This window comes from Fukomys damarensis, unplaced genomic scaffold (assembly GCF_012274545.1).
Source record: "Fukomys damarensis isolate Sample0158 unplaced genomic scaffold, DMR_v1.0_HiC HiC_scaffold_34, whole genome shotgun sequence".
Classification (NCBI taxonomy): domain Eukaryota; kingdom Metazoa; phylum Chordata; class Mammalia; order Rodentia; family Bathyergidae; genus Fukomys; species Fukomys damarensis.
The window spans coordinates 9,393,173-9,418,932 of record NW_022900946.1 but is presented as its reverse complement, the minus strand read 5'-3'; the positions used below and the strand labels follow the sequence as shown (position 1 = coordinate 9,418,932).

The 25,760-nt window shown below is 48.5% G+C and overlaps 1 protein-coding gene across 2 annotated transcripts in view; it reads left to right on the top strand.

The window, feature by feature from the left end:
* The window catches only part of Syt17 (synaptotagmin 17), a 70,210-nt gene that overhangs the window by 34,796 nt on the left and 9,654 nt on the right, over window positions 1-25,760 (top strand). For both annotated transcript variants that reach the window (XM_010631630.2, XM_010631631.2), the window contains exons 6-7: window positions 4,556-4,676; window positions 6,483-6,638. In XM_010631630.2, coding sequence (XP_010629932.1) covers window positions 4,556-4,676; window positions 6,483-6,638 — 277 coding nt within the window. The remainder of the gene's footprint in view (window positions 1-4,555; window positions 4,677-6,482; window positions 6,639-25,760) is intronic.

The window sequence follows — 25,760 nt, the reverse complement described above, 5'->3', positions numbered from 1 at the left end:
TGAGAATCGACCACACTTGGGCGATGGTAGTTTTTTGGGATTGGTTTGCTGTAGTGATCATGACCATGACATCTTTATTGCTCAGGGTCCAGTGACTGTTGATTGAGCGTTTTTTAAATAAATCAACAAGCTTTTTGGTATTGCTCAATTAGCCCTGTTTTTATTCTCCACCCACTGTTCCCCCGTCTCCTGACAGCAGCCTTACAAATTGATCGCTCCCGTCATCAGCCAGAGAAAAAGATCGATGCGAATGCTTGCCTAGCAGAACATGCCATGAAAGCTATCGTGTGCGTCTGGGATGGAGATAGGATGAGCCTCAGAGAGAGCAGCAAGCTTGTGTTCTACAAAGGGAGGAGGGAATGAAAGAGCTTTGGCTTATTTGAGATGAGAATTACAAACAGTCAGAAGCAGATGAGTCCCCGAAGCTCCCTTGCTTGCGGTCTGGAGAGGGAAAGGGCTGTCCTGCCCACTCTTGAAGGTGGTGAGAAGGGCCCAAGCATCGACCCTTGGGTTCCAAGGGCCGGGATGGTGGCCTAGTGTCTTCCTGTTGTTCCAGTGAGGGTGGCTGTGTTGGGTCGGCTTCCTTGGGGGCAGCTGCTGGTCAGCTTGCTTTGGCTCCTGTGGATATCTCTAGAATCTGGCTCTTGCTCCACCCCGGCCATACATGCCTTCCCTCTGTTCTTTAAACATACCAGGTTCATTTCTCTCTTCTCCAACCACCAGACTTTTGCACTTGCTATTTCCTTTGCCTGGTACAACGCAGTCTTTCCGGAGGCCTTCATACCGGCTCTCCTCCAACCTCAGCTCTCAGAGAGGCCACCCCCATTCCTGGCTAAAGCGGCAGCCCCCACATGTACCCCACCATTCGTTGTGGTCCATCCCTGCCCAATTTGTCTTGCTTTGCTTTTTAATATTTTTTAATGGAAATATTTCCAAATAAAATCAGAAAGCACTCATGTACCTATCTCTCAGATCTGATAAGCTGCCAGTATTTTGCCATGCTTTCCTATTCCAAATCCTCCTTTATTGAGGTAGAACTTACATGTGATAGATTCTGACATTTTAAGTGCCTGGTCTGTGGCCACCACCACCACCACCACCAAAGGTGTAGAATTTCCCATCACCCGTCTCTCTCAATGTGCTGTGTTGTTCTTCCTAATGATTTCTTGCCATTATCCAGAATCACCTCGCGGGTGTATATTTTTAATCAGTTTGTTATCTCTCTCCTCTACTGGAGCATGCATTCTTTGAGGGCAGGAAGTGTGTCTCATACACAGATGTGTCTGTCCCTGGCATATAGTGGGCCAGCAGTCCGTTTAACAGACTAAGATAATGTATTCGTCGTATGGTGTGCACATGTTGATGTAAGTGTGTGGGGTTGCCTCTGCAGATATAGCTGGTGGGTCAAAGGACAACTGCCTTTTTGTTATAAAAAAGACATGTACCTCTGGACATGGTGGTACACGCCTGTGACCAGCACTCTGTTCAAGTTTGAGCCTGGTTGGAGCAACTTAGCAAGACCCTGTCTCAAAAATAAAAAGGGCTGCAGACCAGGGATTTAGTTCAGTGGTGACCACCTGTCTTGTAAGCGCAAGGTCTCAAGTTCGATCCCCAGTACCAAAAAAGAAAAGAAAAACAAAAAGGGCTAGGGGTATAGTTCAGTGTGAAGGTCCTAAGTTCTGTCCCTAGTACCCCCCCACAACAATAACTACAAGAAACCCCTCTAACCCCCCTTTCCCTTCTCCTGCCCTGTAACCATCTGGTGTCCCTCAGTCTTGGTGCGCTTGTCTCTTTGAGCTGGGTAACTGTAGGGCCACTGTGGGCCAGGTGGGAGGTGGAGCAGCCTCTCTGGCCTCTGTGCACTAGTAGATGCCTGTAGCACCCCCACCCAGCTGTTGTGACTCATGGTGTCTTCAGACTTTGCCCAGTGCCCTCTAGGAGCAAAATCCCTCCCAGTGGGCCCAGAAGCACCTCGTGTGCTGGTCTCTATGTGTAAGCTACATGCTGGTCCGTATAGGTAAGCTAATTCCTTGCCAAACTGTTTCTTAGCCGGCCCATCACTAAATAAAATACCCTCAGTGATCCTAGATTTGTAGGATCTGTGTTTGTATCCTGTTTATGCAGCTCAACTAACTGCATTATAGTCTTCCCCCACCCCTGCCCCATAAAGCTGCATCAGGAGAGAAGCTGGTGGACTTTCGAAGGAGGGAAGTGTCACTTTGATTTGTAACCTGTCATGGTGAGCACGCTGTCTGATTTGTATCCTGGAAAGGGCAAAGTCCAGGAGAATGCAGATGGCTTCTCCATGGCCTGGGCTCCTGCAGAATTCCCAGCCATGCTTGCCTGAGGATCATGTGCCTTCAGGGGCAGACCTAAGGATGCTGCCTCTTCTAGGTCCCTGAGTACCAGCAGGAACTCTCTAGCAGCTATGCAAAGGGATCTAAAATTGTTTTATTTGCTCAGGATACTGAGTTGCCATCCCTGTCTTGGAAATTATATGTCCAGGACAGGGTGGCAGGAACCCAAAGGGGTGAAGGTGAACAGATGTGGCATAGTGATAGGAAGGGACAGGTCTCATCTAATGGGCACTGCCTGATGATAAAATAAAAATACTCAGTGATGCCTGTTAAGGCGCAGTAAGTCAGACTTTATTCAGGACCATAGTGATAGAGGGGCCATGGTGATGGGGTTTTGTAGACATTGGGTTCAACTTCCGGGTGATCAGACATCATCTGACTTCAGATATGAAGGGTGATCAGTATGAAGGGTGGGAAGTTCTTGTTAAATGAATTTAGAAGTGTTCTTTACTAAAACTGGGTCTTGCAAGGCAGTGTAAGATGGGCTGAGAAATTTTAGGAGCCTGAGTAAAGTTTGGCCAAGCAAAGAATCCTTGTGGAACATGAGCCCAGCATTACCAAATCTTCCTGTTTTTCACACAAGGCAAGAAATACAGATTTTTTAAAAGTGCAAAATATCTTGATTCTTGGGTTACATCATAATTAGCAAGTAATTATCTGTTTAAACATGGTACGGGCCAAACAACACACCCACAAGCAGCCGGTTTCCAACCTTGAGTTAATGTGCAAGGTTGTTTCTTGTTCACTTGGGCTCTAGCTTGTACAGGAATCGCCGGTTTTTATGTTCATCCTGTCGACGAATGTTCATTGAGTACATGTAAGGTGCCAAGCACTGTTCTAGAGCTGCCACTCAGCGTGAACTTGCAGCTATGGATGACACCAAAAGGGATAGGGGGGATGAAGTGATGATGGATGGGTGGATGAGTGGGTAGATGGGAGGATGGGTAAATGAAGGGATGGTTGGATATAGATCCTACCTTTAAGATACTGAAATTCTAGATGAAATACTGTGATGTCTAGAAATTACAACAGAATAATACATGAAGTTGAATGACAGAATAGGTGAACTGAGAATGACAGGAAGATAATTTTTGAAGCTGAGTGATGGGAGGTGTTTGGAAGTTCCTTGTACTTTTCTGCCTTCTAAGATGACTGGAAGCTTTCCAAGCTAGGAATGTTTGTTTTCATGTCCTTATCACCTAGAGATATATTCTGAAGGATCTGTAGACAAAATGACCTCATGTTGGGGACTTAACAATGTTCAGCAAAAGTTTTTTAAAAGTAGGAGAATAGGTAAAAACATCATTTGGCAGAATTTGTTGCTCATTATTACAACTGGATGATGAGGATATGGATATCAGTTATATGAGCCTCTTTAGTTGAAGGGGTTTGAATTTTCTATAGGTTTTTTTTTTTTTTTTTTTTTTTTAAAGAAGAAGGCAAGGCTCCTGTTTTGTAGCCACTTTGGCGGTCCGGAGTCCGACACTTAGGTGCTTTTGTGGCCCTTCCACACGTGTGGTAGCGCATATGTTGAGAGTACGGGTACTGTTCAACAAGGGAGGAGGTCACGTGATATACGTTGCCATGGTGAAACAAGAAGTGTGGGCTCTGCTGTGGGCTACAGGGTGAGAACAGCTTCTCACCCACTAGCTTCTCTGCAAGGTGTCCTGCCTCCCAGGACCTGTCTTCAGGTATCCTCTTGGGAGGCAGAATAATACAGAGGTTAGGGTATCTGGATTCAGCTTTCCTGCATGCAGAGGCCCACTGTACTGCTTTCTAGTCGTGTGGACTTGGACATGTTACTTAAGCCCTCTGAACCTCAGTTTCCTTGTTATTAAATGAGATTAATATGAATACTGTACCTCATGGACTCCCTATGAAAAGTAAATTACTTACTGCATATAAAGTGCTTAGTGTAGCATATGGCATTTTACATTTTTTAAATTATCAATGCTTTTGCTGTTATTGTTGTTGCTGCTGCTCCCGCTAAGCATTTTGAGGGCAGAAAAAACTTTCTGAGGTAGACTGAAGAAAATAATTGAAGGCAGAATCTGAAAGAAGTCAAAGAAAGAAGCACCCACTGTCAGCTGATCCACCTACAGCAACTCATTGTGAGCTGCTGGAGTCCATTTCCTGCATGGTGGGCGCAAAGGAATAAAAGAAGAAAGCAGATTTCTGACCATTTGCTTCCTCTACAGAATGAAGTGGAGCTTGGGGAGCTGCTTCTGTCCCTGAATTATCTCCCAAGTGCTGGGAGGCTGAACGTTGACATCATTCGAGCCAAGCAACTTCTGCAGACAGATGTGAGCCAAGGCTCAGGTACAGTGCGACCCCCCTCTCCCCTGCTTCTCTAAGGGGACGTCAGTGTTTTGGGGGCCCCAACTTTTCTGTGCCCAGGATGCCATTGATAAGGGTCAGTGAAGGGGAGAAGAAGGAAAATAAGAGATGCTGTATCTCTTAGGATGCAGCAGGTAAACCATGTGATCTCAAGAACCCATTTGAATCAGGGAGTTGGCTGTGACCAGGTACAGTCACTACTGAAATCCACATTTCCTCTGAACACTTGAAGCCTTCAGGAAGTGACCTGTCTTCCCAAACATTGCGCCTGCAGTAGAGACACCATGCTGCACGTGGTGTGTGTGCCATTGCTGCTCATTCTTTTTGCTTGGGTTTTGTTTTGTTTTGTTTTTTGGTACTGAGGATCAAACTTGGGACTCTGCACTCCTGAAGCAGGCAGCAGCACCACTGAGCTAAATCCCTGGCCCTCATAACTGCTCATTCTAATCAGCAAACACGGTGAACACAACCTGAGGGTTTTTGCCAGTTCATTGCACAAGTACCATAAATCTTTATAACTCCTAGAACTGAAAAGACTGTTGTGTTTAGCGTCTATTTTGTAGCAAACCACTTCAAATATTACTTTTAATGAAATGGAGCAGATTCCATATTATCTATATGTAGCTTCTCCCATGACAGCAAAAGATATTGTGAAAACTACCACGGTCACTGGGATTTTTTAGCTCAGTGATGGAAACCCTGATTTCTCTGAGGCCAATGGCCAAAGCAAATTACATTTGCAATAAGTGACTGCTGAATCTGGAAGACGCCTTGCATGCTCAAAAGCCACATTATGAAACATGTTTCAAGGGTTCCAGTGGAAAGAATGGTATAAAGGATGGAGAGGTGGTTCAGACTTAGCACAGTGAGAGAGTCAGTGTGATAAAGTGAATAAGGCTCCTGAAGCCAAACTGCGTGCAACCAAACCTCATTTTGGTTCAGTTTACTATTTGCAAAGAATGTGGCCTTGGGAAGTTCCTATCTGCCTCAATTTCTACATCTCAAAAATTGACATAAAAACTGTATATATCTCACTGAGTTGTGTAAACAAATATGAAGTCAGATAAGGTACATAGCTATAAACTGATACAAAGATGACACAGTTCATCCAGCTCTGCTTTCCTGCATATGGGTCATAGTTGCACTTTGATGATAACGGCTCTCACAGACAGAAAGTCAGGACAGGCTCTGAATCCGGTTCTGCCTCCACCAGCCAGATCTTCAGCAAATCCCTTTTCATCTTGATTTTTCAATTCTCTCATCTACAAAATTATCTTGGTACCCGAAACATGGGAGGAATTCCATAGATAATAGGTAACTTGGGGTTCGGAGAAAGAGATGAGCAAATAAGGAGATGGATAGGAAAATGATGCATACAAAATAGAGTAGATGGATAGACTAAATGGGAGAAGAAATAAAGGAGACAGAAGGAAGACACTTGGACTGTTGAATGGGGGAGTGAATGGATGAGTAATGGTGAAACAGATGGACGGATGGATGGATGGTTAGGCTGTCACGTAGAAGAGAACATGGATGGATGGATGGATGGATGGATGGTGGACTGAATAGGTAAAAGGATACTGAAATGATGATAAAGGTGACCTGACAGTTGGATGGGAAGATGGATAGATGGATGAGTAGATGGATGAATGGATGGATGGACTGAGTGGTGGACGAAAAGTTGGATGGATGAATGAATGATGGAAGGATGTATGAATAAAAGGATGGATGCATTAGGTTGACCTGTCATGATCTCCAGTATTGTGTGATGCTCTGTCCTGTTCTCAGACCCATTTGTGAAAATCCAGCTGGTGCATGGTCTCAAGCTTGTGAAAACCAAGAAGACATCCTTCTTAAGAGGTACAATCGACCCTTTCTACAATGAATCCTTTAGCTTCAAAGTCCCTCAAGAAGAACTAGAAAATGCGAGCCTCGTGTTCACAGGTATGTAGCATCCTAGACCCCGGTGAACCCCAGTAAGGCGTTTCAACTGACTGCCCTAGTGACAGAAGGCATCCAGAGGGAGTTACGTTTAAGAACTTGATATCTGATGTTCGGGTTTGAGTTCACTTACTGTCTATGAATATTGGCAAGACTTATGGATCCATAGAACAATCCAGGGCCTGGGATTTAGCTCAATGGTGCTGCCACCTGCCTGCCTCGCAAGCTCAAGGACCAGAGTTCAATCCCCCGTACAACAACAACAAAAAAAATGTAGCATAGAACAATCCAGTTCTGGTACTAGATTTCCTGGACGTGCCACATGGTAACTGATACCTGTGGCAAGTTACTTAGTGCCTCTGAGCCTAAGTTTCCTCATTCATAAAATACATACAGGAAAAGTTTGCTGTGAAGAGTTAAATGACTTACAAATGTAAATACCCGTACTCATTGTATATTAGCTCAGGTGATGCTGGCGGTGATATGAGGAGGAGGATTCAAGTTGCTTAAGTAGAGGTATATTGTACTATTGTCTTGCAGAAGTTAGTCTGTTTTTCCAGAGTGTAATTTAATCTATTGTTTACAGGTTGTATTAGTTATCTATTGTTGCATAGTAAATCACTGTAAATGTAGTAGCTTAAATCAGCAAGCATTTGTTATCTCACAGTCCCTGCAGCTCAGAGGTGCAGGCCTAGCTTGCCTGGTTCCAGCTGAGTTTCTCAGACAAGGCTGCACTCGTATCTGAAGGCCCAGCCAGGGAAGATCCTTGTTTAAGATCAGTTCCCTACCGACTGTGGGACTGGAAGCCCAGTTCCTTCCTAGTTATTGCCCAATGACCTCCGTGCCCATGTGGACTCCCACAGGGCAACTCATAGCATGGCAGATGGCTCCCATCACAGTGGTCGAGAAAGGGAGCAAGAGAGGGCCAGAAAGAATCCTTTTTGCCCTACTTGTTCATTGGAGCAGCTCACTAGGTTCCACCCACACTCACGGGGAAGGGATTTCTTCAGGACATGAATAGGGAGTGGTAGAGATCAGTGGGAGCCACCTTAGAAACCGCACACAGAGTGGGGCTGCACTTCGTGAAGAAATGGTCATTCTTTCCTGTGTCCTGATCACGGTAGGCCCTTCCCCATCACATTGCTAAGATTCACCATAACCCACCCTGTCAGGTCCGGATCATTATCCTCCAGTTACAGGGCTAGTGACTGAGGCTTGAATCCTAGCAGCCTACCGAAGTCTCAGGCTCGGAGGGTCAGGTTCTGGTCTTTCCAGATCCAAGGTCAAGGGTCTGCTTTTCCTCAGGCATAAGGGAGTGCTGACGTCGGGGATTCAGCCTTGCCCTTGAGGAGAGTTCAGCTGGAGGCCCCAGGTTCCCAAGAGCTGAAAACCCCTTTTACTCGAGGCTTCTCTGCATGAGCTCCTCATTTCTTACCACCACGATTGCACAGGGCCCTCCTTGGGGACCTTCCAAGGCAGGTTGGCCCTGGACTGTCTCGGGGCTGTCACCTGGAGAGCTTATATCCCATCAAGAGCGCCTGCCCTGTGCAGGTGAAAAGATCACAGGCAGGCAAGGCTGCACTTGCCAAAGCTTCAGCCTGGGACAGACACAGGGCTTTCTGGGAACCCTTCAATGGCAGGTAGTGGGGATGTTACCAAACCAAAACAGATCAAGCACAAAACACTTTATTCCTATGTCCCCCCGGGAAGAAAGGACTTCCTGTTGTATGCTTAGAAGGGGAAGGGGCTTAGAGGGCACTGAGAGCCTAGATGGAGTCCTGACACTTTCATATTTTACCCAGAATCTTTTTTCAAGTTTATTGGTACAATTTAGATATACGTAAGGATCACATCATAGGGAATTTGTACCTGTACATGATATATCTTGATTCTTCTTTTTTCCCATTCCTCTCCCCTCCCTTCAACCCCTCTCCCCCTCCTTATTTACAAAAGATTTGTTTCCATTTTCTTTTTTTCTTTTTTTTTTCTTTTCTCTTCCTTCCTTTCCCCACTCACCTCCCTAGTCCCCCTTCCTATTTGAATATTTTCTTCCTATTTCACAATATCTACTATATATTTTGGTCCTTATTTACACTTTCAGTTTCTCGGTATCTTCCCAAAAGAATTCAAAGCATCATGCCACAGCGATATGTGCACGCCCATGTTTATAGCAGCGCAGTTTGTAACAGCTAAATCTTGGAAACAGCCCAAATGCCCATCAACCAATGAATGGATAAAAACAATATGGTTATTTATACAATAGAGTACTACTCAGCCGTAAAGAAAGATAAACTTGAGACATTTTTAGCTAAATGGATGCACCCTGAGGCCATACTCATAGGTGAAATACATTGGACACGCATGTAAATATCGCATTTACCTAAAATTCTATGGCAAAAGCAGCACATGGTTGTTGTAAAGAGAGACGCAGGACAGATGATCTGAAGAGCAGAGGGGTGAGGTGCATGAGCTGGCTTTGTCCCCTGCCCACCTCGGTGGCCTTGGGCAAGATCTGTGTTAAGTTTTCTCAGTGGTAACGTGAGAATGAAAGAATGATTATGCTTTCCTTGAGGTCACCACACATGTAGTGCCGCATACTGGGCCTGGCTCAGAGTAAGCAGCCTCACAGCTTCTAGAAGTTTCTAGAAACCTCTAGAAGTTTTGCTCCTTTCCTCATCTGCTTCCTGTTTCTTCTCCGTGAAGGCACCATCTTTAACGTGCTGGTGCATCTTTCCACACCATTCCTGGGGTGCACAAACATTATCCACAGATAGAGGCTGGATCTTCCCAAAAGCCATTCATGAATTGAGCAAGTACATCTTAAACAGCTTCTCTGGGCCAGATGTGGTTTCCAAGTGCTAGGAACAGCACAAAGAACAGACAGACCGTCTCTCTGACCCAAGGGGGTGCCAGGAACATTCCAAGTGTGTCATACTGACTCTCGCTTTTGTTTAATTAACAGTAACTGTGTCCTGTCCCTCCAGGCCAATACAGAACTAAGACAAGTGGATTCACTCTTTATTTTCAATAACTCTTCAAAACTGTAGCCTGGTGTACTGTGGTAAAAACAAATGATCTCTTGCTTGGGGCTAAGTTGCTGTCTGTACTTGGTGAATTAAAATTTGCCATCACAAAAACAGAACAGTTAAATCTGGATCAAATATCTGAAACAAAAAGGGAAATATCACTGACTATTCTATGTGTTGTTTCCCTTTACCCACATATCCCAAAAGAGTCTGTAAACTCCCAAATATGTAGGAATAAATGTATTAGAGCAGTAGAGGTCAGAAGTTTCAGAAATCTGAATCATTCTTTACCCTTAATACAAATACTAGAAAACAGTTAAGGGTATGAACAAAGATTTAGGTACAAAGATGAATAAAGCAAGGTTGTTTTATAAAATGGAAAACTGAAATCTATTCATTCCCGTGCTCAGCAGTAGGAGACTGGTTGAGAAAAAATTAATGCATTCATTCACAGTACATTAATCATTGGTAAGTGATTAAGTGGAGAAAAATGTTTGTTATACATCATTTAATGCAAATATAATATGGTCATATTAAAAATATTAAATGAAAAATTCCAGAAGTAAACAAAGCACCTTCATATAACTTTTACATAGTATTTCGTGATAACTGTTCTGTTTTATTATTGATTATTGTTGTTAACCTCTTACCATGCTTAATTTATAAGTTAAGCTTTATCATATGTCTGTATATAAGAGAAAGCATACATAGGGTTGATATTATTCCCAGTTTCAAGCATGTGCTGGGGTCTTTGGATGTATCGCTGCAGGTAAGGGGGGACCACTGTATCTATCTATACCTTTATACTCTGCTGTGCCCCGATAGTTCTGATGGTCAGTGGGGGTTCAGAAGCACAGCTCTGAGCAGGAATCCAAGCTGACTGGCATTTAACTTAGAGGATGCTGGCTGGAATAATAAAAGAAATGGGGCTGGGCTGATGCAGATCTAGGCAAAGCTGCAATTCTCCTGAGTGCAAACCCACAAGGTTCTCCTTGCTTTACTCCAGGCTGAGGATCCAAAACCCAGCCCATTCTTGTGTTTCCAAACACTGCCTAACAAAAGTCAGGTTGATCTGCAATTTAAGCATTTGCAAGAATCCCTGGGAAAAGCCTGTAATTAGCTGCTGGGCCCAGCTTTCTGAGCAGTTCCCTTTCTGTGTGGGAGGAGGAGTCTTCTGCAGTTTCCAATCAGGTGTAGCTGAAGTCTAAGAAAGAAAAGAGAGGAAAATGGCTTTTTAGTCCCCGAGAAAGCCGCACACGGTCCAGAGGTCTTCTGGGAAATTCAGAAAGGTTTACTGAGGTGCTCGGCCATTACTGGAAGTAAGAAAAAAGAAAGGAAAGGAGGGAAGGAGAGAAGGAGGGAGGAAAGAAGAAAGGAAGAGAGGGCAGGCAATTCATGGGCAATTCTCCAAAAAATTAGAAATAGAAATAGAAATAGAAATAGAAAAAATAGAAATAGAAATCAAGCAACTCCACTTCTAGGTATATACCAGAAGACAGTGAAAAGCAGAGACTTGTTTTTATTCACTAGTATTCCCAGTAGCATTATTCACAGTAGCTAAAATACAGAAACAAACCAAATGTCCAACAGTGGACGAACAGAAACAGGAATAAAGCTGGAGTACCCACATGCAAAGAAACAGTAAGCAGCCTTAATAAGGAAGGCCCTTCTGACACCGTCCACAGCTTGGATGAACCCTGAAGAGACACTAAGTGAAACAAGCCAGTCAGAAAGGACAAACGTTGAGCGATTCCCTTCATAGGGTGCCTGGAGTAGTTAGAATCACAGAGAGCAGGCTGTAGGCTCTCGGGCCGAGAGTCAGGTGCGCAGGGATTGAACTGTTTTATGGCTCAGAGTTTCAGTTTGGGAAGGCACGTAAAGTTCTGAAGGCGGACGGGCGGTGACATTTGCCTAACAGTGTGAACTAAATTGTGCACCTAAAAGTAGGTCGAGTGGTGCCTTTCACGTGTACTTCACTACAATTAAAGAAAAAAGGAAAAGGAAGGAAATGCAATTTGAGCTGCTCAGAACTGAAGGAAGCCAAAGGAGTCCTGGAAGCTGACGCAGGACGCTGGCGAGAAAAGGTGCCGTTGCTTCACTGCTGCTGCCGGCCAGTGTGCACAGCGTGCTTAGGGACTGTCCCTGGGCTCGCCGCGCACTTGCTGTGTGACCGTGACGCTTTTCTTGGCCTCTGTTTGCCTCAGCTTCCTCATCTGTGAAATCCGTGTGTGGTATTTACTTCCGCGGGTTGTTGTAAAGTCCACATGAGTTTTATGGGTTGAGTGCGTTACGTCATAGCTGTACTTGGAGGACAAATACTATAATTACTCGTGAAGCCAGGTGCCAGCCTGAGGCTTGTCGGAAAGAAGGCCAGTCCCCTTCCTGTCCCTGTCCTTCCCAGTGTTAGCAGAAATGCCCTGTCTTTGGTGGAGATGGATTGTGAGGAAATCCCTGTGCCAGAAAGGAGCACATGGCATGTCACTCGCTTTCAGCCCTTTACCGCCTTCGGTTTCCTCTAAGTGCCTGCTTTCCCCTGGCCACCTGGCCTGTGAGAGGCACTCAGAACTCTTGCTCCTCTGCTGAACTTAGTCAGAAGGCGCAGGTTCAGGAACATCCCCGGAACCCAGAGGAGGGAGAAGGCAAGGGTGTTGCTGCCTGCAGGGTCCTGTTGTGAGCAGGAGGGGCTGGGTTTCATCCCCCTGGCCGGGCCTGGAGCAGGTGTTGGTCCCTGGGAATGATTGTTTTTTGAGTCCCTCCTACATACCTGACTAGATGCTATGTATTGAAAAGAGAGCCAGGCTGGGCCTGATGCTGCGTGCCTGCAGTTCCAGCACTCAGAGGCTGAGGGAGGAAGGTGACAAACTGGAGCCCCGCTCAAGCAGTTTAACAACTTAGCGAGACCTTGTCTCAAAATAAACATTTAAAAAATGGACTGGAGATGTAGCTCCGTGTAAAGGTCGTGGGTTCAGGTCCCCCTACTGCAAATAGAGGGAAGAGCAGATGTGCACGGTTCGTGTTCTCATGGTACTTAGTATGGTAGGGAGCCGGGTGGACACAGATGAGTCGCTATACCAGGTGTCCATTGAGCCTCGAGTTGGTCTAATGGCGGTGGAGAAGAGGCACAGTACGCGCAGCGTCTGACCCGGCCTGGGTGTGAGGGGAGGTGACACACCAGTTAATCAGCAGAGGGGCTCTGGGGCCAAGAGGTCAGGCAAGGCTCCTGCTCCAGAAGAGAAATCGAAGACGCTGATTTCATCCTGCAAGTGTGGGAGCGGCACGGAAGACCCACACCCTGCTGCCCATCTGCCCTGCTCGTTTCTTGAGGCAGCTGCTGCCACAGGACCTGGGCATGCGCTTCAGTGGGGATCCACTAGCAGTGGCCAGCATGGGCAGCCTCGGAGTGCTGGAGAAGGAAACCAGGCAGAGGCAGACACTCCTCGATCTTTGCCAACCCTTGGTGTCAAATGTGGCGTCTCCAACTCTCCCGTGCATAGGCTGTGCCAGGGACTGGTGAGAGTGCAGATTCGGAGCCAGGAGGTCAGAGCGGGCACATTTCTGACAGTTCCCAGGGATGCTCATGCTGCGGGACTGCAGGCCACGCTCTGGGGAGCAGACGCCTGGAAGACAGGAAGTGTGTCACGGTGGATGACGATATTCCCGTGTGTTGTTATAAAGGGTCACACTCTCCAGCACAAGTCCCTGCCCCTGCCTAATATTCAAGTCTTAAAGCTGTCTGTACATGAGCGTTGCTCAGGGACTGCTGCAGTTCAAATGCATCCCCTACATGCAAACGTGGTACCTAAATTCAGGCATTAATGGCTGGAGGTGGGACCTTTGGGAGACAATTAGAATTAGATGAGCCATGAAGGGCCCCCTCTGGTGACATTAGGGGTTTTATAAGAAAAGGACCAGAGCTGCTGTGCTGTGTTGTATCAAGAAGGCCCTTACCAGATGCCAGCAGCATACTCTCAGACTTTCCACCCTCTGGGACCCTGAGCAAAACAACCCCATATTCTTAAATTCCTCGGTCTCGGGTATTCTGTCACAACAACAAAATGGCTGAGGCAAGGACTTTTAGAAAGTCTTGTTTCCTGGGTCCAGCCCACCGTAGTTAAAATAACCAGGGCATCTGCTTTTCTGTTTTGCTTTTGGGGCATCTGTATTTTTCAAAGCTCTCAGGAGGCTCCCTAGCACAGGCTGGGTTGGCCAGCCTTGGCCCAGACTGTTCTGCCTCGCTCCCCACCTTCTGTCTGTTTGGAGGCCTCCCAGGCCCCACTGTGAGTGAGTTCCAAGGCACCTGCTCTATTTTCCGTAATTGCTTGGGTTTCTGCAGCTGCAGCATCAAATTGGTTAATTGAATCTGCTGGGGCGGTGAGATGGATGGGAAAGCGTGACAGGAACGGGCGGGAGATCTGGAGGGTGGCGCTGCTGCCCTCTTGCCTCAAAAGACCCTGGGCCCAAAGAGCAGCAGTGGATGTGCTTTAGAAGGACTGGGATTTGGGAAGCTGGGAGCATCTGGCGGAGGAGAGGGCCGAAGCCAAGCTGAGAGGAGCACAGTGCTTTTGTGGGGAGAGAGGCTCTAGGCTTTTCTGGGGCACAGACATCTCCCCAAAGCCCTGGCCTTGCTCAGCCCACCCACCACCCCTCCTCTCTGCAGCCCCTGCCTTCTCCCCTTCTGGCACAGCTCAGTGGGCACCAACCCCAGCTCTGTCTAACAGACAGCAGGTTCTAGATTATGCAGGGTAGGGATTGGAGTGGGCTACAATGGATTCACCTTTGACACCCAGCAAGCGTGTGATATAGGACGATGGTATCCCGTTTCTATATGTCAGACCCCTCCTCTGATAAGAGCATCTAATCTCAGTGGTTTATATCATAAGCTTTAGATTACACCAGGTACATAGTCAGTGTTTGGTGAATACCACATACCTGTTGCTGCTGCTGCTGCTGCTGCTGCTGCTGGTAGAGAGACCCTGCAGCACATCCTGGAGTTACTCAGTCTTAGGTTTGAATCTTGGCCTCATCACCCATTAGTGTGTGACCTCAAGCGAGTGACTCCACCTCTCTGAGTCCCAGCTTTCTCTTGCGGAAAATGTAGCAAATCATTCCTGTTATGGGAATTAAAGGTAAATCAGCTTGTGGACCCATCCAGTTCAGAAGTGACCACTTGAAAAACCCTATCTGTTGTTTTAATCCTCACAGTGTGTGAGTTGAAATGCTGGCACTTGGAGGTAACAGTTCAGCCCAGCTGCCTGTGATTGTCTCTCCAGCATCTCCAGCACCTGACCACCATCGCCCCAAAGCTGCCAGCTGGTACAGTGTCCAAGAGCCAAGGACTGTGCCAACCTGGCTGCAGAACCAGACCGATTTTCACTCCCTGCAGTGCCCCGGGACTGGCTGTGTGGGAGGTGGGTCAGAGCAAGGGCCGGTGTAGGCAGCGAGGGCTGGCTCCACACGTAGATCTGGTCACAGGAAGTGAGGAGCAGAGTGGGGAGGCCAAAGCCCCCACCGTCTAGCCAGAAGACTATGGAGTGTGGCCCTGGAACCAGAGTGTGGGGACAATTACAGAGAGGAGGAGCTTAGGAAGGGGCAAACTCCTGAGTTGGTCTCCAAGGTGCACACAAGTGGATGTCACCCAAAATGCTATAGCAAAGGTTTTGACAGCCAACCTGCAGGATAGATCCTCACCTGTGTCCTGCGCTGGTCCCTCAGGGTGCCATGAGGGGGCAGACTGCAAAACACTGCCTAGGCATTGAAAATTGAACTGACATTGCACACAGAAGGCAAGTGGACTGTAGTCTGGACCTAACCTCATCAATTGCTTTAAAAAACCAACATTCAATAGGACTTTAGATCCTGAGTCTCATAATAATCAAAATGTCCAAAGATCAATCCAAAATCTCTGAGAAACCAGAACAATCTGACAGATTCTTAGAGAAAATATGATTGACAGATGCCAACTACAAGAGAGTGCTGATGATGGAATTATCAGAGACTTAGCAGCAATGATAACCATGCTCCAGGAAATAAAGGTGAACCCTCTTGAGAAAAATGGTAAGATAGAAGATGTCCGCAGATCAATAAGAAGGCAGAATTTTTTTTTTTTAGTGGAAATTTTAGAACTGGAAAAGTCCAGTCCATAATTGAAATAAAATATTCACTGGATGTGCTCAGTCACAAAATGGACAGGAAAGAGTGAGCTGGAAGACAGATCAAGAGAAATCGTTTTGTGTGAGTCACAGAGAGTGAAAGATCAGGGGAGAAAGAGGAACCAAGAGGGGAAAGATCTACGAAGAAATGAGTGTCACCTCCAAGTCATGTGACTCTCAAGAGGCGTGAAGGATGCGGGGGGCACTGCTGTGGGGGCTGACAGCTTATGCTAGAAGAGCCCTGAGTTTCTCACCAAGTTGCTGGGTCCCAGCTCAGCCCCTTACCATTGCTCTTCCCTTCCCACGGAGCACGAGCAGCTCTGAGGGACTGTGGCACTGTGGCAAAGGCCATCCAGACCTGGCTTCTGTGCATCTAAGAGCAAGTTGCTTTACCTCTCTGGGCCTCCATGTCCTTGTCTGAGCAGTGAAGTTGGTTTTTGTGCCATGAAACTTCCATGCAATCATCGTCTCCTTAAATCCTTCAACAGGTACGTAAGGGATGATCCATTCTTATGGCCATTTTTCAGTTGGAGAAACTGGGGCTCATGCAGGAGAGACAGTGAGTTTAACCAGCTGCACAGCGTGGGAGAACAGTGCCCGCAAGCTGTTCCCACTGCAGATGCCCCTGCGAGTTTAAATTCTGGGGAGGTCCTCAGGGCCCCTGTCTTCACCGGCTGGCTCTAAGTTCAGGGTTCCCATGACCACCCTTGGGTTAGTTATTTGCTAGAAGGACTCCCAGAACCCAGGAAAGCACTGTTATAATTTTATTATAGCAATAGGATATAAATTCTATCAGCTCAGAGGTACACAGGAAGAAACCAGGAGGGTCCTAACCCTTGGACTTCCGGTCATCCTCTCCCCACGGTGTCATGGACAGTGTTACCTCCTCCTGGTCACCATTGGTGACAGTGGACACAAAGTACGTTGTTGTTCAGAGTTTTCTTGGCACCTGATCCTATCCTGCATAGATGTCTGACCTCCCTTCTCCAGTTCCTCCCAGAGGTCTAGTTAATGCCTGTCTCCAGAGGACAGAACTCAGGCTGAGTGGCCCTACCACACCCATCACAGGTCACACTGGCTGTCCCACAGCCAAAGCCCTCAGGCAAACAGAATTTCCTATTCCACCGGCCAGGGGCTGAGAGAGCCCAAGGCAAAGGCCAGACTGCTCTCTGGGTGGGACTAATTCTGCACTCTGCAGTAAGTAACTAACTTGTACAAAGTCATCCAGCTGGCAGGTGGTTGAGCTACAATTCCAACAAAAGCTGCTTGGTTCCAAAGCCCTCCTTACCCTTAGCCGCTATGCTGTGCATAGCACATCTACAGACACTGGGAATTTCATCATATTGAAGGTTCTGATTTGGTGAGTCTGGGGTGGCACCTGGGCTGCTGGACTTCTAGTGTTTCTCTTGTGCTCTGAGTCTCACTGTGAATAGTAACGTGACCCTTCTTCTGTTCCCCCACATGACCCCAGGATAGCCAGAGCAGGGAGCCACGTATTTGGAGAGACAGCAGGGGCAGATCACCAGGGCTGGTAGAGTAAGAAGTTTATTTTTCTCTAAGTGCATTTGGAAGTTTTGACTGGGGAAGTTATACGACCCAGATAATGTTTGAAAAATTTCATTCCAGCTGTCAACTGAGGGTTACAGGGAAGCTGGTGGACGCAGAACCAACTGTAACTTCACCATGTTGGTCCTAGAGCAAAGCAGTGGTGGCTCGGCCCAGGAGGCGGCAGAGGGATTCAGAGAAGGAGCTCTGTGGACCAGAATCTTGGAGGTAGAGTCAGAGGAACTTGTGAGAGAGTAGATGTGAAGGGTCAGTCCCAGTCTTCGCTGATTACCGAACTCTGCTGAGCTGAAATTTCCTCTGTAGCTCCTGCTTTCTGCCTCATGGGCTGTCGTGGGGCTTGCTCGGCTCAGGTTTGCTGCATCGTGAAGGCTCGGTGGCTGGGAAATTGCACTTGGAGATGGACAGAGTCGAGAGCTCCCGCCAGGTGATCGGCAGTGGAGGCACAGACCTGTTACCCTGGGGCTGTCCCGGCAGGGCCAGGGCCCACAGTGGCACCTCCACCTCCTCGAGGCCACCAGAGTCCACCCAGGTGGGAAAGCCTGGAGGACCCTAAATATCCCTTTGGGTTCCAAAGGAAGCCTTTGAAGACCAGAGAGCTGCTGAAGCCCCCTGGGGTTTTCTTCTGGTCTGGATGGCTGCTCTGTGATTGGGGTGGAGCTCGTTCCGGGCACGTCCCCGCACACGTGACCCTACAGAGGCTGGGTGAGCTCGCTCTATCCTCGGTGCTCGCAGAAGCCAGCTTGGGCTCAGCAGCCCTGGCCAGCGCCTGGGGGAAGCTTGCACTTGGAAAAAGGTCAGAAACCAGGAGTGCCCTGGCCGGACCTCCTGCCCTCTGTCTCCTTGTCTTGATGTCACCAGCCCAGAGCTGCCAGGTAGCAGCAGAAAGCTTCACTTTTCAGGTACCACGGCCAGGTAGAGAAGTGTGGCTCAGCGGAAGGTGGCTGCCTAGCATGCACAAGGCCTTGATAATAAACGGGGAAAAAAAGAACAAAAGAACCAAAGCCTGCAGGGCTCAGGCTGTAGCTCACCGGTCTGCCAGCATTTCCAGGAAGCCTGTGGCTGTAGCGAAATGAGCTTTTGGCTCAGCAGACAGAGGCCAGGGCCCCCCGAGCTTAGCTGCTGTGTCGTTTTGAGCAGAACCTTTGCATCCCTTCCGCCCCCCTATTCTTCATCTATCAGTTGCAAGGAAAGTCTATTTCCGGGGATGTTCATGCAGTGATGACCATAATAATAACAAACACATATACAGAGCGTCCTACGTGCCAGGCCCTGCTCCCAGGGTTTCACATGCATTAGCTCATTTCATTGTCTCAGCAGCCCCGACAGAGGGATCATTATTATTACCATTTTGTAGATGAGGAAACTGGGCTGCGACAGGGAAAGTTTCCACGCTTGTCCAAGGTCCCGGAGCCAGCGTTCAAACCCGGGTCCCTGGACTGCAGCGTGGGCGCTCGGTCACCAGGTGTCTCCAACGGATATCGAGCCCCGCTCTGCTGAGCTCCTGCGTTAGTTACCGAAGAAAGGGCAGTGCCTTGCGTGGTACTGGCCCTGGGGCCGGGCTGTACCCAAATGAAGTGAAGCCAGCCTTGCTCAGGGGCACCTGCTCACCCTTGTATGGATGCACAGTGTACAACAGCCGAGACACGGAGCCAACCTAGGCGCCCGTCAGCTGACGGACAGAGAAGGGAAGGGTGGCTCACGCACACAATGGGGTATCGTTCAGCTGTAAAGAAAACTGACATTTTTGTCATCTGCAGAAAAATGGATGGATTTGGACACCATCGTGTTGAACAAAATAAGCCAGACTGAGGACAAATATCACTTGTTTTTCTAAAAGAGGTGAATCTAAAAAAGATAAGAAAGTAGAAGGGAAACTATTATTAGACAAAAAGAAAGGAATAAAGGAGGGGAAGAGGAGGTGTAAGGGTCGGGACTAGGGGATTTGAATATGATAAAAGATAAACACATTAAAACCCTCCTCAAAAACATGTGAAATGGGGGGTAGGACAAGGGGGCTGATGGGGGAAGGGATTAAAGTATGTGATGTGCCTGTACAAATCCACCAAAATGAAACACACTAATCTCTGTCACTAATATGCACCGTTAAAAAGGTAGAAGAAATTAAAATACAGAAATTTAAGTTTTTTTTAAAATGAAGAATTTTAAATGATGAACACCTAAATAATGATAAATTGAAATACCAGAGAGTGCCTGGAAAATGACTTTAAATTGGGTAATAGATGCTAAAAAAAAGAAAGCCACTTGTGCCAGAAAAGGGGGGGGAGACATTCCAGGACGTGGAACTGGCAGTGCAAAGGCCCTGGGGCAGGAATGAGCTGCTTTGCTAACAGAAGGCCAGAGTGCCTGGGATATGGTGAATGAAGGGAATGAATTGTGCAGTGAGGTCAGGGCAGTGAGTCAGGTGAGGACTTCAGGGAGAGAGTGAGTATTTGCCAGACGCCTACTGTGTGCCCACAGCTGTTAGGCCCTGGGGAGCAGCTGTGACTCCAGGCTCCATGAGGGAATTGATGAAATGACACACACACAGGGACTGAGCACATGGCAGATGCCGCGTGGGTGTGACTTGCTCTCTTTTCCAGTTTGTAAGTCGGTGTGAAAGTGACTTCTCTGGGTTTCTGCCTCCCCAGCCCCCTGCATTTGAGCAGCACAAACTGTAGTTGCTTCCAGCGGAATCACCGTCGAGACAGCTTTAGGTGAGGGTGCTGTCTGCGGGGCACAGCAGAGCAGATGGGGCTGAGGGAGAAGGTGGCTGGCGAACCAGTGTTCGGCTCTCCTGTCTTCAGAGCAGGTGCCCGTCCCTGCTGGTCACCCCTGTAATACAGAGCAGGCTTGGAGACCAGGGCAGCGTCCAAGGACCTGGCTGACATTTTCAATGGGTGGGGCTTTGTTCTCTGGACTTGCCGGGGCTGTGGGTAGGTTCTTCCATCCTTGGACAAGGCCGCCTGTGGCCTCTCAGTGGTCTCTTTGGGAAGGAGAGGCCAGGACACTTAACCTGTGCCTGCACAGCCTTGTGCTAGCGTGAGAGCCTCTCTGTAAGAAGTGTTGCTAAGGCACAGCGGGCCCCTAAGTCACCAAGTGATTTAGTGTGGCTTGGACAAGAAGGCAGAAGATGGGTCTGGGGAAGGGCGCCTGACTTCAGGGCAAGAGTTCAGTGGTTCTGTCCCCTCAAGAGGAAGAGCCAATGCTTATTAAAAGTTTGACATCCTTCAGGCTGTGTCCCGAGCGCCGTATAATAATGCAGATTCTGTTATTATCCCGAGAACTCAAGTAACTTGCTCCAAAGCTGAAAGTCATCGCATTAGCTGAGGCGAGGCTGGCTGCAGTAACAGATCAGCTTCCCGGCTTCTGACACAGCGGACGGCTGCTTTTTTCCCTGCTTGCATAACGTCCTCTGTGGGTTCAGTCGTGAGTGACCCCCTAAGCGGTGCTGAGGCGATCCGGGATCTTCCCAGGCGCTGCTGTCGTCTTGTCAGGTTTTAGAGCTTTGCCTCCAGCTGATGGCTGGGCCGGGGAGAGAGGGAGGTGGACAGAAGGAGAGCTTTGAGGGCTCTCGGGAGACCCTTATGGAAGAGGCTTGGAAGTGAGGCGGGAGCTGGAAGGTGCAGCCCCGCTGCGTGTGCAGGGAGAACGGTGAACAGGCTTCGGGGGCCACACTGCCTCCCTGCCACATGCGCCCAGGCCAGCGAAGGGCAGAGCCAGCCCGTGCCACAAACGAGCCTCCTCTGCTGCCTCTCTGCACACCTTTTGCCTCCAAGCTCATGATCAGGTTGGACAATGGGGGAATCTCATCCCACCAGAGTCCAGGTTGGCAGTAGCCGGAAGATCCCTCGGCTGGCAAGTCCTGGGCACTTGCCGACAGACGAAAGCAGCCCTCAGCCTGCAGTGATTTGGCCGCCCAGGGGAGAGTCGGCAGTATCTGCAGACTGAGGGGACACGGCTGGCACCCGGTGGGGAGAAGCCGGGTGCGGCTAACACTCCAGAGCCCATGGCAGCCCTCAACCCAGAACGATCTGGCTGCACGGGCCAAGTGCTGGGCTGGGTGAGCCGGGCTTTGAACCGTGGGATTCTGTGGTTTTCTGGAGTTGTGGGGCGGTCAGTTGTGGTCCCCGCCTGCTGTGTGCTCACGTGTGCTCCTCTGTGCAGACTCTCCCCGTGGGGCTTGCACAGTCTCGCTGTGCTGACCAGCCCTGTCCCTGCCGACCCTGTCGTGCCCCAGGCCGGTGCCAGTGGCCTAGTGGCGAGGGGAGGCCGCTTAAAAAGGCAAGCGGAACTTGTTAAATCAGCCTCTGCTCCTTCCCTAGCTTAGGGTTTGTGGGCGTGTGTCACATGCAGGAAGTGACCTGAGGGGGTGACAAGGGAGGGAGAAGTACTGGTGGCCTTTCAATATGGCTGTTATAAAAGGTATGTGAACGTGTCCCACGTGTGCGTATCTCCATATGATACACACCAGGTGTACTTATGCATAATTAGATCGCAATATGTACTTATAAGTATGTTAGTAGCCAGAATGCTAATAACTAATGGATCAACATTCAGGAATATTTGTACGAGTGCTCTTCACATAAAATTAAGTACCAAGTATATTATGAAAGCTGCATACGCACATACAAGCACAGCCACAAAAGCAGAGGAGTAGAATAAAAAATAGAAGTCTCTAATTTTCTGTGCATAGAGGCAACCACTGTTGTGCCCAAGTAGCGAAATCCCCAGGAAGACCACCAAGGAGTCTCTTCTGATGCAAACACACGAGGAGCTTATTGCAAGCTCGAGCCTGAGCCCTCATACTTCACCGAACCAGCGGATCAGTAACGAGAGCCCAGACTTACTTTCAAGACCTGCTTATATAGGGCTGAGGATTGATACCGTTTTTAACTTTTCATTATTCAGGATTGTTATTGGGACACTTGGGGTACCCATGAGGGGAATTATCTCATACCCGTGAGGGGCTACCCATGAGGAGATCAGCAGGGGGGCACCCTATTTTTATTCTTATGTATTTTGCATGTAAGCATATAATATCTCTAACTAAGCAACTATCGGGGAGGAGATAAGTTCACCCCAGGGTCAGAAAAAGAGGAACAGAAAAGCAGGGGGTTGTTAGCAATGCTTCTCTGCGCAAAGAAAACTTGGTCTTTATGTTCTGAGCAAAGGTCAAAGAGGGAGACCACCTTGATCAGAAAACTTGGGTCTTAACACTACTTGTCACAATGTATTACAGGCTCCCTCCAGAATGTGTGCGGTCGTGCGTGTGGTTTCTGTCGTATGTGTACGTATATTATATACAGACACACCGTCCTGTCGAGTGATAACATTCTTCTGTGTTATCCAGCTCCTGTGGACGTAAGGGTGGACAGATCGGACAAAACTTCTAGTTCCTCCCAGGCAGTGCCTTAGTGAATGTGGGAATTCAGGCAGCAAACAGGACAGATCCCTGACTGCCGTTTACAGGTGATGTTAAAGGCGGAGGAAAAAGCAGAAGCAGGCGAAGGCACCCTGAGGTCAGGAGGAGGGTGACAGTTTTTTAAGGGGGGGCCAGGAAAGGCCTGATGGAGGACTTGATTCTGGGGTGTGTGTGTGTGTGTGTGTGTGTGTAAAAGGAACACCCTTGCACACATCTTCTCTGGTACGTCCAGAAGTTGTGTCACCCGAACTCCAGGCAGCCCGACATCTCTGTTAAAGCACATATGTTTGTTGGTTTTGCCAGCCATTGTCAGGACTTTCAATGCCAAAAAAAGGTTTTTTACCCCTTTGTGTCTCCTTGAAGCAGCAGGTAGCCAGGGCCCGATGGACAAGCAGGCTGTTCCCAGAAATCCCTTCCTGTCCCTTTCATTTACCACCGCCCCTTCCCCCGATAACCACCGCCCTGACTTGTCTCGCTGTGCATTCATTTTGCCTCCTTCGGACCTTTCTGTAAGTGGAGTCATACCACTTCTTTTTGTTTTCTTTTGCTCAGCAGTATTTTTGTGAATTTATTCATATCACTGTATGTGGTTGTAGATTTTTCCATTCACATTTTTTAGATAATATTTTAGTGTGACTCTATTACAAGTATATGTCCAACTTTAAAAGTAGAGTGATTTTAGCCGGGCATGGTGGCACACGCCTGTAATCCTAGCACTCAGGAGGCTGAGGCAGGAGGGTTGCCATGAGTTGGCGGTCAGCTTGGGCTACAAAGCAAGACTCTGTCTCAAAAAACCAAAACAAAACAAAAGTAGAGTAATTTATAAACACTGCAGAACCTGCTAATCAAAACAAGTGTCATTTCCTTCAGATCATATTTAGGGATACTGTGTGTGGCAAAAGGCAAGGCTAAGAGTTAGGACTTAAGGGAGGCCACAGGACCTGAACTCCAGCCCCAGCTTTTCCACTGTACTTCAGGCCGGGGCCCATCTGAGCCTCCATTTGTCGCCAGGCTTTGATGCCGCAGGGACCCCATTATGGGTTAGGGGATCGGGTCCACCTGGATCCAGGCACGATGGAGGTGGACAAGCACTGGCAGAAAGGAGGAGGCTCGAACTCCTTCCCCGGCTCCCACTCTCTCCGAAGATGTGGCCTAGCCAACCCTGCAAGCGCGCAGTGTGTGCCCCTGAGGTCCCGGGTCCACACTCTGTGCCTGTCCTGCTGAGTGTGAGCAGGGCAGCCCCGCGGGTCCTGCCCAAGTGCCTGTGGCCACTTTTGGACAGATCTGCTTTTTGCACGTACACCCCAGCCTCAGCCTCACTATCTGGGAGATGGACGAATATCTCATCCCTCCTAGATTTTGTCAGCATGGAATGAGCTCCTGAGTGATCAGGGCTGCACGGGCTCAGAGCGTTGGCTTTTGTCCTTTCAGTCATGTTGCTGTTGTTCAGAAGAAGCCTGAGAATGCTCTTTTGACGTTACCTCCAGCCTGCAGTACGTTACAAGAAAACAAAGAACTATGGCAGAACTCCTTATCATTGAAGTGAGACATATTTTGTAGCAGCTTGGGTCGGGGAAAGTGAAACCATTGTGTAGATCAAGCTCAGCGATGCCTTTTTAAAAAAACAATCAGAAATGAGGCTGATTTCTTTGCATGTTTTGATTTGAGTCCCGAAGTCCATGTTTATGCGAGGGTGCTTCGCCCAGTTGACTGGGTCTGAAATCGGGCTGCCCATCAGGCCACCTGGGGAAACTTTTTTAAAGTACAGGTGCCTGGGCGCCAGAGATCGTGGCAGTTGACTGTGCCGGTCTCTTCTCCCATGATGGTGGTGTTTAAAGTTCCCAGGGAGGTGTGCAGCTGAGCTGAGAGTCCGCGCCGGCCGCCGGAGGTTTCCTCAGCAGCTCACTCAGTCCCCTCCCCAGGGCATCTGAATAGGGCTGGGCAGCTGTGGGAATTTGCATTTTGAACCAGTTTCCAGCGCTGCTGGTGCCGCAGGTCTGTGGGCCACATTTTAAGAACTTCCGCCGTAGCAAATGACAGCCCATAGGCCAAACCTGGTCCACTCCTTGTTTTGTAAATAAAGGTTTAGTAGAACACAGCCATGCACATGTGTGGCTGCTTTGTCCTACGACAGCAAAGTTGAGTACTTATCACAAAGACCTGAGGTGGCCCTCAAAGCCTGGTCATTTATGAAAAACTGTGCCCACTGTGCCTTAAAGTAACATGTCTGGGTCCTTTGAACCCTTTAAGCACTCCTCCCAGGGGATAATGAAGTGTGTGATTTGAACCCTGAGTGTGCGTGGAGAGGCCCAAGCCTCCTGGCCCGCATGAAGCTGTTGAAAGTCCCCTCCCCTCCTCTTCTATCTGGGACAGTGCTGTCCATTGTAGGTGGCATTCTCGTGACTCCTTCGATGAGCCATTGGTCAGGTTCCAGCCTGCAGCAGCAAGGCCTGCATGGCTTCTGTCAGAGAGGCCTAATCTAATGAGACCAAATAGCAGGGCCAGGGCCCTGTCCACAGCCCAGCGGGACCGCCAGTCCGACCGAGATTTTGATTCTGCACTGACCCAGACTACACGTTTGACCTCCACCAAAGTCCTCCGCCCCTAAACCACTGGACAGAATCTTTTGGGGATAGAGCTGAGTGCTGAGAGGGAAGATACTGTTCAGTATCCCCACAGTGGCTCTCAGCTGTTCCACATCCAGCTTGGGCGGCAGTTTGCAGTGAGCATCTCCCCCAGAGCCGCACCAAGATCCCTGAAACAAATGTGCAAAGAACATCCTCGCTCAGATGCGTGCATTTTGGTGGTTCGTGTAACAACAAGCACATTGCTTTATAGCCACAACTCTGAATGCTTCCTCTGAGATGGTGTGATTCACACCTAGATCTGAAAGTGATTCTTCAACCCATATGTTGTCTGAAACACAGGCTCCGGGTAGCCTGGTCCCCACACCGGCGTGAAG